This window comes from Phaenicophaeus curvirostris (assembly GCF_032191515.1).
Source record: "Phaenicophaeus curvirostris isolate KB17595 chromosome W unlocalized genomic scaffold, BPBGC_Pcur_1.0 scaffold_35, whole genome shotgun sequence".
Classification (NCBI taxonomy): Eukaryota; Metazoa; Chordata; class Aves; order Cuculiformes; family Cuculidae; genus Phaenicophaeus; species Phaenicophaeus curvirostris.
Genome location: NW_027206664.1, coordinates 3,645,081 through 3,656,898, shown reverse-complemented (window position 1 = coordinate 3,656,898; position 11,818 = coordinate 3,645,081). Strand labels below are relative to the sequence as shown.

Genomic DNA, 11,818 nt, shown 5'->3' with positions numbered 1-11,818 from the left:
AGGATCCCTGAGGGCAGCTCCCATCCATCCCTGGATCCCTGAGGGCAGCTCCCATCCATTTCTGAATCCCCGAGGACAGCTCCCATCCGTCCCTGGATCCCTGAGGGCAGCTCCTATCTATTCCTGGATCCTGAGGGTAGCTCCCATCCATTCCTGAGTACCCGAGGACAGCTGCCATCCATTCCTGGATCCCTGAGGGCAGCTTACATCCATCCCTGGATCTTGAGGGCAGCTCCCATCCATCCCTGGATCCCTGAGGGCAGCTCCCATCCATCCCTAGATCCCCAGGAGCAGCTCCAAGTCATCATTATTTCAAAAGTGTTTATTTCACAGATTTTTTTAATCCCCAGTTGAATAGCACAGTGACTATCACAAGCATTTTTTCTATAAACAAACGTGTAGTTTACAGTTACAGATTCCTAAATATTAAACTGGGTGGCCTTAGCATGTCTTCTCTATGCATGAGATTCTGATACAGGCCATGTAAGATGTCTAAGAACACCACTAGATGAATGGTTTTGACTTTTAAAAGCACAGGGAAAGGCAGCAGTAGGGATCAGGATGATGCTCATCTGTACCAGGAGCATTTATTACTGTGTATCGGTTCTTCCATAAACCTGTTTGGTCCATGTTTGAAGAGCTCCTTAGATTCCTTTCATGAATTTTCTTTCTTCTCAGGAGGTCTCTGGGTAGGAGAGGTGGGCTTGATTACACTTTCTTCAGACTTTATTGAGAAATTCTAAGTTGAGAGAAGCGGGGAGATGAATCGAGTCCATGGTTATGGAGGATGGGTTGAAGGGAAACAAAACTGGGAACATGTGCTTGAAGTCTAGCAGCAGCTGCGGCGGGTCATTCCGCTCTTGCAAGTACATCTATGAGGTGTGGGAGAAGAAAACAAATTTAGTATCAGCTTCTGCCTTTTCTTTGCGTTTGTCATGATATGTAACATCATCAAAGGCTTGAGAATGTACACAATTTTAGAGATATTGCTAAAACCAGTGAGAACTATTTTGTTCTCTCTTGCAGCAGCCTTCCTCTGAGCAAATACTTACAGGAACTTCTACACAGACTGTAGAAAGCAGCGCTTGAGAAGAACCTGGCTACTTTTTCTACATGACCAGGAACCAAGACACACAACTTGCAGCAGCATACCTGTTACAAATGCCTGAATTGGTAAAGATTTAATAAGTGCCTTTAGTACTATCCCCTCCACTTTGCAGCCCTTTAATTTACCTGTATGTTTCGTATGAAAGCTACTGTTACACGTTCTTCAAACTCATTCAGAGGAGTGTAGAGATTAAGTATCTTTACAATCTGTTGAAAACAAAATAAGATTACAGACAGTCGTAAGAAGCCAGACTTTTCCAGCATACAAAGGACCAGTAACAGTTTGCCTTGATATGGCCATAACAAGTCTCCCATGACTCTACTGAGAAGCAGAAGTAGCACAAGTATCATCCTGGTGTTCCTCTGCCTGCTGTGAGGTGTGTCAAGCCTCTATGGACCTGTCAAAGTCACTTCTTATGGAAACGTTTGTAAACTTGGAATAGACTTGAACAACAGATTAATACAGGCACTCCACTCAGCTGGCACATGGGTGACGCTCTCCAGTACTTCTGATGTCACCTCTACAACACTTGATGTTCCCTCACTCCTGCTCCTCTACCCACTCTCAGCTTCTCTCAAGAACACACGTTCAAGACAGGGAGATGGAGATACAGAAAAAAGGACCTTGAAGAACCACTTGAGATAACCTCTCACTTCTCCCTTCCTATGACATTATCAGATTGGGGCCCCAGGCAATCCAGCAGCAAAACCCTCAAGTTTGTATTCTCCTGGAGAGGAGCCTCGAAGTTTAAGGTCAGATCCAGCCAGCCTAGGTGGGCTGCTCTCAATATCCTTGCCCCAAATATGAGTCCTTGCTGGGCATCCTGCAGACCTAGCCAGGTTAGATCCTGACAAAAGGCAACAAGTAGGTTGAGTCACCATCCCTGGAAGGATTTAAAAGGAGTGGAGATTCGGTGCTTAAGGCCATGGTTAGTGGTGGAGTTGGCCGAGTTCAGTTTACAGTTGGACTCAAAGATCTTAAAGTTCTTTTCCAGCCAAGACAATTCTGTGACCCTATGATCACCTCTAATAAAATCTGAAGAGTCTGACTGATACCACAAACTCCTCAGGGCTGGGTTTCATCTTTGAACGTTCTTGGTGGAGCTTCAGTGCCATCAGCAGCAACGTAAGAGAGGAGCCACTGCAGTGACCACTTCTGACAGGGACTGGTACCAAACATAAGTCTCGACAAGGACAAGTTGTCCTCACAGTGGAAATGGCCAGCTGAGTCTGGGCAGTGAAGAGCTGGCACCAGGAGACCACCCTTTTCCAATCCTTCAATGATCAATACCTCCTGGTGTAAATCTCTACCCTTTCCCTACCTGCTGCGTCGTCAGCGATGTGCACAAGGAGCAGATGGCCTTGGCATCTTCTGAGGTTTTCTTTTTCAGCTGCAGAAGCTGTGCTGCCTGAATCAAGGGCTTCAAAGTCTCTGCTGCTCCACTCTGCTGCAGATTCTTCTCATGCAGCCATTCTTCCAGCTGGCTTATGTTAAACCTGAGTAAGTAACCAAGATAAGACATGAGCTGAGAGCCAAGAGATAAGGTGCAGCATCTCAAATATCCTCTGCAAGACTCAAGATATGTCACAGTGCTGGTATATGTGGCTTTTTTTATGCATATTTATGACAGACACAACACAAGACAACCAGACCAAAGCTTAATACTCAACAACTCAATGCAAAATTTATACCCTGTGCCTCCTGGAAATAGATGAGCCATGTCACAGCTGAACAGCACAAGGAACATGCTTTTCTACAGCATTCAGATAAGTTCAAGTTTCAAAAGTCAATTAAAATATTTTAAAATCTTTTAACAAGCTTTTAGATGCTAAAAAGTTTCTGGAAGGTACTCAGCTGCCTTTGAAAATACCTACACAAAAGTGGCTTTGCCTCTGCCCACTCCCAGGCTCAAAGGCAAAAAGCAAATGATCCAGTATAGGAAGGAGAAAGGGTACCAAAATGAAGGTTTAAATAATTTACACTGAGAAGGAAGTTGATAGATTTATGTCAGGGCTGATAAATATCCATGACCCCTTTCTGGCAGGTTTGCACTCACTGTCCTTTCACATTGCAATCCTTATTTTCACTACACTAAGACAGCAGGCTGATCCCAGCCCAGCAGATCATAGAATCATAGAATCGTTAGGTTGGAAAAGACCTTTGAGATCAAGTCCAACTGTACCTGTCCACTACTAAATTGTATCCGTAAGGACCTCATCTACCCATCCTTTAAACACCTCCAGGGATGGGGACTCCACCATCTCCCTGGGCAGCCTCTGCCAGCGCCTGAGAATCCTTTCTGTGAAGAAATTTTTCCTAATGTCCAATCTGAACTTTCCCTGACACAGCTTGAGGCCATTCCCTCTCATCCTATAACCTGTCACTTGGAAGAAGAGACCAACACCCACCTCTCTGCAACTTCCTTTCAGGCAGTTGTAGACAGTGATGAGGTCTCCCCTCAGCCTCCTCTTTCCCAGGCTAAACAACCCCAGTTCCCTCAGCTGCTCCTCATAAGAATTGTTCTCCAGATCCATCACCAGCTTTGTCGCTCTTCTAGGTCCATGCTGCCACTTGCCTGCAGCTGACGAGAAGCCAGAGCATTTGACATAACAACAGGGGTTTGTCTTTAAGATCCACCCTGAAGAACTGGAGGCTTCGATACTACTTCAAAACTGGCAGGCATGGCAGTGGGAGGAGACCGTGGAGACTGCTCCACCGCAAAGAGCAAGCCATCCTGCATTCACTCGGTGTAGCCTTTGGGCTGTGCAAGGGTGTGGCAAGCCCACCTCAGAGACAATTACCATAACATGCGTTTAATTCACAAGCAGCACAGCAAATGGCATTCCGCAGGCATTACACAATGGGGGTTAGTTTTAACTGCTACTGTGTCAGGCTTCTGCTGAATCCAGCTTCTCCCGTTACTTACACCATTGCATTTCATGATCACAGAATCATGCAATGCTTTGAGTTGGAAAGGACCTCAAAACCCATCCAGTTCCAGTCCCCTGCCATAGGCAGGGACACCTCCCACTGGATCAGGGGCTCCAAGCCCCATCCAACCTGGCCTTGAACACCTACAGGGATGGAGCAGCAGCCACCAGTGCTCTGGGCAACGTGGGCTAGGACCTCCCCACCCTCACAGCAAAACATTCCTTCCCAAGATCTCATCTCAGACTCCCCTCTTTCAGCTTTAAAGCATCCCTCATCATATTGCTGCACTCCCTGATCAAGAGCCCCTCCCCAGCTTTCCTGTACTTTCTTTCAGCACTGGAAGCTGCTCTAAGGTCTCCTCAGAGTCTTCTCCAGGCTGAACAAGCCGAACTCTCTCAGCCTGTCCTTGTACGGGAGGTGCTGCAGCCCTCGGATCTTCTCTGTGGCCTCCTCTGGACCCACTCCAACAGATCCATGTCCTTCCTGTGCTGAGGACTCCAGAACCAAGCACAGGGCTCCCGGTGAGGTCTCACGAGAGCACAGTAGAGCGGGAAGATCACCTACCTCAAGCTACTGGTTACTATTTTCATATTTTCCAACACCTTATAAATTAACAAAACTTCCTTAAGTAGGCACACACCCACCCTAAGCCCCTGTCCCACCTTAGCTGCAAGCCAGTGCTCCATGAGCAAATATCCTTCCTTAGCAGGAGGTTGTTCAGGGCAACCGCGTTGATCATATAGAAGAGCTGCTTGAAGACCTGCTGCATGATCTCTGGGTCCATACCCTGGGCACACATGATGCCATGGAATACATTCAGCTGGTGAATGATTGCTTCTAAGCTGTAGGAAGTGTCACCATCTGCCATGCTGGTGGAGCGTTTCCTGTAGCCCGTTGGTTTGACACCAGAAAGCCCTTGTATGCTCTCATTCTCCAACACAGCAGACACTGAAAAGGCAGGAAAAAATCAGCTAAAGAAAGCCTGCATCCCCCTATTAGTCAGCAGAGGTAAGAACTGATCCCTCTGTGGACAGTCATAAACATGCATCAGTCTCAGTGATACAACACAGTGGATGCTGGAAGGTCTAAAAGCAGGACAGATCCACAAATTGGTAGTTTACTGGATAAAAGGAAATAGCTGAAGCACACAACATACCTGTAAGAACATGTGTTACTTTGGTGTTACTACACAAAGATCACTTACCTTGCTGTAGAAAAAGGGAACATCTCTCCTTTGACTTGTAATCTATTCTCCCTCTGTACCCACCACAGAGCCTTGAATTCTGCAGTTAGAGTCATTAATTGGCTCAATTAATGAAGAAATGAAGGTAGATTAAAGGTAATAGAATTCTTGCAGCCTGACTAACTGAAAGAAGGGACGGGAGAACTTTCTGCAAGGAGCAGGAGGTACAGGTAGTGATGGCAGACAGTGACACTGTCACATACAGTCAGAATTAATGCAATGATGTTTGGAGGTTGAAGGGAAGGAGTCCCAGATATAGAGGAGTCCAGGATGGAAGCTCAAGGAAAATACCAGCACCTAGAAAATATAAAGTACTGAGAACAGCTCCTCAGTTAGCTTAGCAGGGGGGAGGACAGATTTAGCTAAGGAGGTAACTCTTCTTATACTCACTCATCCTTGCAAAATTTATTAGTCTCTCACCTCCCTCACAACGAGCATTTCCACCCATAAAAACCTAAACTATGAATCTTGTCTGGAGGGGAATGCTGTTCCTAAGGACCCACCAGCACCACCTTACCTCTGCTTCTTGGAAAGGGACAACTTTTTGCAGGGAGCTGTTAGACTTGGGGCCAGGGTTAGAGTTGTGCCTGCAGATATTTGTCCCTGTGGAGAGTTGTCCTAGATCCCTGTCACTACATCTTCAGTAGAAAGAAAGAAGGAATTTTCTATTATGGGGGAAAAAAGACCTCATCACTATTAGTTTCTATGACAGAGGAAAATAAAAACTCATTCAGGTCACTGCCAACTTAAGGACCTGCTCCAAACCCAACAGGTTTTTTTGAAACCTATGCCTCTCAACCAACTGCAGTCTTTTCCTTTGGGAACAAGTCATGTTAGCACTGTACAAAGGTCTCAAAAACACTCAGAGGACACAATTTCAGCAAAAAAAAATGCCCTCCTAAAAGCTAACATACTGCGCACTCACCGATCATGGGTTGGAGAATGCCCTCTGCTACCTTAATGAGCTGCTGGTAGATCTGGATGGAGAGGTGGCTCAGCACCTGGCAGTACTCGGTCAGGTCAAAGTTCTTCAGACAGTGCTCATTCTGCTTAGGTGTGTTTTGTGTCATGAAGCCCTGAACAGAAGGAAATTAAAACTCCTGGTTTCATTATTCCAACTATTTATGGTCCAGTAAAATGACTGTATTAAAAAAATCCTTAAGAGTGTAATATATCCAGATGTTAGCAAAGTACATTTTTACTCCATTACAGAAAAGATCAAGATTCATAAATCACCTTGGAATTACTCAGCCATGTGTTCATAAATTATTACTAGAGGGCTGCTTTTTGAAGAAAAGCATCATTAAGCAGTAAGCTTTTTTCATTTTACCTTTAGCAAGGAGGAACACTTGTATTAATTACAATACATACATGAACTAGAAAATGACATTTCAGCCACTGAGAAAGTTCTTTTAGCTATTTGTTTATGTCTATGAGTTGCAGTTATTTATAGGAAACAGATATTTTGAGATTAAGATATTAGAAAATGAAAAAAACCAACAATGATAACCACATGCTATGCTTTGATAAAATCTTAAACTGATCTGAAGTTCAGAAATCTGTCCAAGCAGATGAATTTATTCCATGCCTTTTGCTGAAGCACCAGCTCACCTCTGATCCTGTAAATGGATGCTGAAGCCCTGAGCTCTGGGCTCAGATATTAATGCTAATTTTGCTGGCAGAAGTAAATTGATCTAACTTGATTTTGTAATTAACACAGACACTTTAACTGCCTGTTCATATGGTTTTATCAATTTGGTGTCAAAATGAAAGCTACACAACTTTTTTATTGCTTGCTGACTGGCAAAACAGAAAAATACAACATGTACAGTTTCAGCTGACTTCAGATTTTATCATTTTCTCTGACTAATGAAATAGCTTTGTGTTCTTTGTGCTGCAAGATTTGCATTTAGTTTGTGGTTTTCCTTTAAACCTGTTTTCTTAATAACAGATTGGATTTCAAACTAAAGAGAACAGTGGTTTTGAAACTGCTTGGAATTATTTTTCCTTTCTGTTTGTTTTTTTTTTTTTGCACCAAATTACCAACTGAATGTGCAAATAGCTGGTTAATTTAACAGTAAATCATGGCAAAGAATGTGAAATTTAAGCTTAGGTTGTTGGGTTTTTTTACCCTGTTGGTTTTCTGGGGAAGATCTTTAAATGCAATGCTGTTATCCAGGCAGAAGAGGGCAAACAGGAGCATAACTATCAGTGAGTCTTATCTAAATTATTTTCCTTTTAATTTAATTCTGGAAGTGCAGCACTGAGGTTTTGCACACCAGTCATTATCTTGTGAATGACCTGAATAGTTAATTTGATTCCATGATTTCTTTTTTTTTTTAATCTCAAAGCTTGATTGCTCAATATTGAGACTAACTAAAAACTGGCATAATTTGACTATGTTGAAAATTTTAATACCCAGAACTCATAGCTTTAAGGATGGCAGCGTGTAAGGTACTATGAAGACAGTGATCTGATTTTGTCAAAAGGGATCAGCTATAATAAAACTTATTTCAACTTGTGAAGTATTACTGAGGTGGCAAGAAATGAGAGGTTTTCTTTCCAAAATCTTACATTATAAATATGCATTTTTGCTCTCTCAAAGCGTGGTTATTTTGAACTAGTTGAACAGAACAGGAAAAGAACAGTAGAAATATTCAGAATAAAATTGTAAGATTTTGAACAGCTTTTCCCTGTCAAAATCTTGGTTTAAAAATAGCAGCAGCACCTACTAAAACCAGGGGCACAGCCTTCAAAACAGCCTACCAGTAGGAAATCCCCTCTTCAGACAAATCAAAGTGCTTGGTAGGCTATGAAATTCAAAATATTCAGGGTATTAGTCAGATGATGTTGGTGTCACAGAATCATGGAATGGTTTGGGTTGGAAGGGACCATAAAGCCCATCCAGTCCCACCCCCCGCCATGGGCAGGGACACCTCCCACTGGATCAGGTTGCTCCAAGCCCCATCCAGCCTGGCCTTGAACACCTCCAGGGATGGGACAGACATGACTTCTCTGAGCAACCTGGGCCAGGGCCTCCCCACCTTCACAAGAAAACATTTCTCCCTAAGAGCTCATTTAGATGTCCCTTCCTTCACTGTTATGACGTGAGGGTCCTGGTTTCAGCTCTCAAATATCTTATCTCCATGCAATGCCCCATGAACCTCTATTAGGAGTTGCCTCATGCCATACCCAAATAAACAAAACAGGAAAGTCAGAGATGACCCCATGTCATCGCCAGTGGGAAGCCACCAGACCCAGGAGACCTAAAGACCCTTCCTGGATTAATTCTAGAATGCTCAAGATCAGTGATGAGTTTCTTACCACATCTCCGCTGTACTGCTTCAAACAGTGTAGAAGGCGACAAGTATTTGCCAGCCAAAACGACGTCATCTCAAAGTCATTGTTGTGTTTCTGGAGGAGTAAAATTAGAACATGTGAGAGACATCCTTTGCTGGGGGAAGCAAGCATAGCAAGACACAATGATCTGAAGTTTCCACACCTAGGTCAGAAAACTCCCTGCAGAGGGGCAGTATTTGCCATTTGTTCTTGCAAACATTTTTTCTAAACTGCAAATGCAAACAATTTTATTCCTAGTCCATCATTCTCCTGGTTCTTCTATAAAGGGAAGCTGTAAGAGTGATTTGGTTTGAAAATGACTACAAGTGCTGAATTTCACACACTTTAACATGGTTATAACCCCCATCTTACAACATCTCAACCCCAAGACAAAAGACACACCTACCTTCAGCACTTTCTTGATGCCATTGATGGTGGAGGTGAGCAAGGAGTGCACTTTCTGGTCATCGCTGATGTAATCTGCATGTCTGATGCACATGTAGAGGATGTAGGCAGGAAGGCAGGGAACAGTAGCAGACACTGCCTGGGGCTTCAGATCTAGAAGGTTTGGTATTTTCTTTTTAAATACTCTTAAAAATTCACTGACTGCAGAGGGAACACCAGAGCTGGATACATAACCAGGTGAACCCACCTCCTCTAGCCCTGGGGAAGCTGAGATTTTGGCAATTTGCACCCCTCTCTACAGCGTGGACACAGAACCAGCAGTCCAACAACAGCACAGATGGATCTGCTGGAGCCTGCCAACACACAATACCAGGAAGGGCAGCACAGTCTGCAGCAAAATTTGTAACACTGTGACGCACAGATGTGCACAGGTGGCACTAGATCTTCTTTTCTATGTAAAAGCCTATTCAGGCAGCACACAAACCACCTTAGAAAAGCTCCCTGAAGCTTTCAGGAATACCTCCCACAGGTTATAACCCTCAGCTCTGAATTCATGACTCGCTAAATCACACTTTCCCTCAAGATACTGAATCCTAATGGCAGCTGTGGGAATTTGCATCCTCTGAACAGGGGAACTTCAAAGACCACAGCAACAGGCTAGCACTGCCCATTACATACTTTTTAGATCCTCATTAGACTCTGCCAGCATTAGAGAGTGATGGTAAATACTAACACATAGCCAGGGAAGCATGACTTCTCTAACAGTGTTGAATAACAGGATGCTGGCAGTAATTCTGATCAGACCTTCCAGTGTAAAAGTTTATTATCCATTGCAATTACCATCACATGTCACATAAACTAAGCCACCTTTGTTCCTCTGCTGTGCAAAATCCCCAGGGTCTATCTCTTGCTGTCCCCTCCCCATCTATCACTAGATCATATCAAGCTGAGCTGGTTCCTGCCTACTCTAAAAACTGCAGCCTCCTTATTGCATTTTTCATTGTTTCCTATCCCTAAGGATTTTATCCATCCTGGTCTATCTGCTTAGTGCTGTGCTGCTTAACCTACCAAAATTGCCATCACCATAAACATGCAGTCCCAGAAGGGATTAATTGGAAGAGATCTATTTGTCTATCTTGAGATAAGAAGTTTACAAACACTCTCAGGCAAGAGATGAAGAAGCCAGGGACAGGAGCAGAGCAAGTCCCTCACCTGTAATGAGGTTTTGGATGAGGAGTGGCTCATCTTCTTTACAATATTCCAACATGCCCTGAAAATGTTTCTCCTTTCTCTGGACAGCAACTTGCATGTTGTGCTCATGCTGCCTCCTCTCTTCTGGTACCGTGGCTTGGGATGCTGTGAAACGAAAAGAGCACGAAAGGTAGCACCTGGTGATTGAGAACTGTTCACAGCCTCCGCTGGACTTAGAGGAGACACCATGATGAAGCATCATATATAGTTTCCAATAATGTCACCAGCATCAAGAGACTTATAAAAACATAAAGAACTAGTTCTTGAATTACTGGTCAGCAGTAGCTGTGACTCTGAATGAAAGAAAGAGAGCAAGAGTTGGACCTAAAGAGGTAAAGATGAAGTCATATTTTATTTTCCAAGGAACCACAGGCTACAAGGCAGTGACTCTACAGCAAGCTTTTTAGTGTATCATTTTCACAGAGGGGAAAAAAACAGCCAGGCAGTGAAAAAATACCTACACATCATGTCTTCTGGCTGGCTGTAGAGCTGAAGGACCGTGGTGGCACACCATGGAGGACTGCGCTACCACATAGGTTTAATAAAACAGGAGACCAGTGTGCCAGTACTGCAGTAAACAGCAGCTGGCTGCATGCAGATTCCCCTGACAGAGACCATTTGTGCTAGTGGTGGAAACCCTCCAGTTATTCAGCTTCATTTCATTAATGCCTAGTTTTCAGAAATTAGCTCACGAAAACAAGGTTATGTGATTAATCATGGCGTCTGCAGAGAATGAGGAGCTCCTTCTGTACAACAGAGATGCCACATTCAAGGTGTTTTCTGATCAAGCAGAGCATACTTAAGTATTGTAATCCTAAGTGCTTTTCATCGCTCCCAAAGTAGCCAGATCAGAGCAGTTGCCTCCTAGCCCACTGGCCTCCTCTTTGTATCTCTCCTTGGATCACAATACTGACAGCAAGGAAAGCAAAAAAGTTTCTTAAATTCCCTCCAAACCCTGATATACCTGTATAGGTATACAGACCAATGTCTCCAGCAAACACTTGCCCTTCATCGCTTCATAGACCCTTTTCCAAGTTTACCACGTTCAACTAACGAGCTAAAGCTACAGCAGCGCAGCTGTATTTGCTCAACGGCAACCTAAGCATGACCCAGGAGCTTCATATGGACTTTCGTTCCCTGCTGTCACACCAATGATGAGCTCAGTGCTAGTTCAGCGTGCCAGAATGAACAAAGACTTACTTTAATAGCAAGCAAAAGAGCATGCAGCTCTCCCAGGCTGGCTAAAGGAGTGAAACCAGAATGCTCTTCCCCCAACCCCAGTGTCTACCAACAGCCAGGTCACCTTCAAAATCTTGGACCTTCCTCATGTAAATCTTCAGCTGCTTCTTCAGCTTCTTTTCGTTCTTTTCCAACTTCTCCAGCAATTCTTTAAGATCCTGAAAAACAGAAGAAGCATTGGGTTAAAACGAAAAATAAATCCCAAACCAGCTCATCTGGGGTGATTTTGAAGCTGCAGTAATTTGGCAACGTGGTCTATGCACCACTACTGCATGGTGTGAGCATCTTTAAAGAAGAATAGC

The 11,818-nt window shown here is 43.9% G+C and overlaps 1 protein-coding gene across 3 annotated transcripts in view; it reads right to left on the bottom strand.

Annotated features, from left to right (window-relative positions):
* Window positions 1-355: 355 nt before the first annotated feature.
* Window positions 356-11,818, bottom strand: part of LOC138733824 (unconventional myosin-Vb-like) — a 177,955-nt gene continuing 166,492 nt past the window's right edge. For all 3 annotated transcript variants that reach the window (XM_069881306.1, XM_069881309.1, XM_069881308.1), the window contains 9 exons: window positions 11,581-11,674; window positions 10,239-10,382; window positions 9,028-9,179; window positions 8,607-8,696; window positions 6,208-6,358; window positions 4,702-4,987; window positions 2,430-2,604; window positions 1,234-1,314; window positions 356-872 (listed from right to left, as the gene is read on the bottom strand). In XM_069881306.1, coding sequence (XP_069737407.1) covers window positions 720-872; window positions 1,234-1,314; window positions 2,430-2,604; window positions 4,702-4,987; window positions 6,208-6,358; window positions 8,607-8,696; window positions 9,028-9,179; window positions 10,239-10,382; window positions 11,581-11,674 — 1,326 coding nt within the window. In that variant the 3' untranslated portion in view covers window positions 356-719. The remainder of the gene's footprint in view (window positions 873-1,233; window positions 1,315-2,429; window positions 2,605-4,701; window positions 4,988-6,207; window positions 6,359-8,606; window positions 8,697-9,027; window positions 9,180-10,238; window positions 10,383-11,580; window positions 11,675-11,818) is intronic.